The sequence below is a fragment of the Aptenodytes forsteri genome, unplaced genomic scaffold, assembly GCF_000699145.1.
Source record: "Aptenodytes forsteri isolate BGI_AS27 unplaced genomic scaffold, ASM69914v1 Scaffold86, whole genome shotgun sequence".
Classification (NCBI taxonomy): domain Eukaryota; kingdom Metazoa; phylum Chordata; class Aves; order Sphenisciformes; family Spheniscidae; genus Aptenodytes; species Aptenodytes forsteri.
In genome coordinates this window covers 570,958-571,454 of record NW_008795715.1, presented here as the reverse complement: position 1 = coordinate 571,454, position 497 = coordinate 570,958, and the positions used below count along the sequence as shown (strand labels likewise).

Here is a 497-nt window from a genome sequence, read left to right as displayed (position 1 = left end):
CAGGCCGCCGGCCCGGTGCCTCGCCGGGCGGGCCGGCCCCGCCGCCGCCGCTCACCCACCCTTGATCACGTTGCTGTAGATGGTGGCGCGGAACTCCTCGCGGGCCGCCCGGTCCCAGTCCTGCCCGTGGATGATCCGCATCTGCTTGAGGAAGGTGGACTTGCCGCTCTCGCCCGCGCCCAGCAGCAGGATCTTGACGAGGCGCTTCACGTACGTCTTCTCGCGGTTGAGGCACTTGTCGATCTCCTTGGACTTGCGCTGCTGCTCGGCCTCGCCGCTGGTGAGCAGGCAGCCGGGGAAGCAGCCCGACAGCACGGAGCGCGACGGCAGGAAGTCCGCCATCTTAGCGAGCACTGCCAGCGAGGGGAGCGGCCGCCCGGCCCGGCCCGCACCAGCCCGCTCTCTGCCCGCGCATGCGCGCCCGACGCCCCGCCCTGCCATGTGACGCCTCGCTCCCCGCCTCACACGCCCACTCACGTGACCGCGGGGCGCCGCTG

At 72.8% G+C, this 497-nt stretch overlaps 1 protein-coding gene across 1 annotated transcript in view; it reads right to left on the bottom strand.

Annotated features, from left to right (window-relative positions):
- The window catches only part of GNA13 (G protein subunit alpha 13), a 30,316-nt gene extending 29,917 nt beyond the window's left edge, over positions 1-399 (bottom strand). The window contains exon 1 of the mRNA XM_009283479.2: positions 60-399. Coding sequence (XP_009281754.1) covers positions 60-342 — 283 coding nt within the window. The 5' untranslated portion in view covers positions 343-399. The remainder of the gene's footprint in view (positions 1-59) is intronic.
- Positions 400-497: the final 98 nt, after the last annotated feature.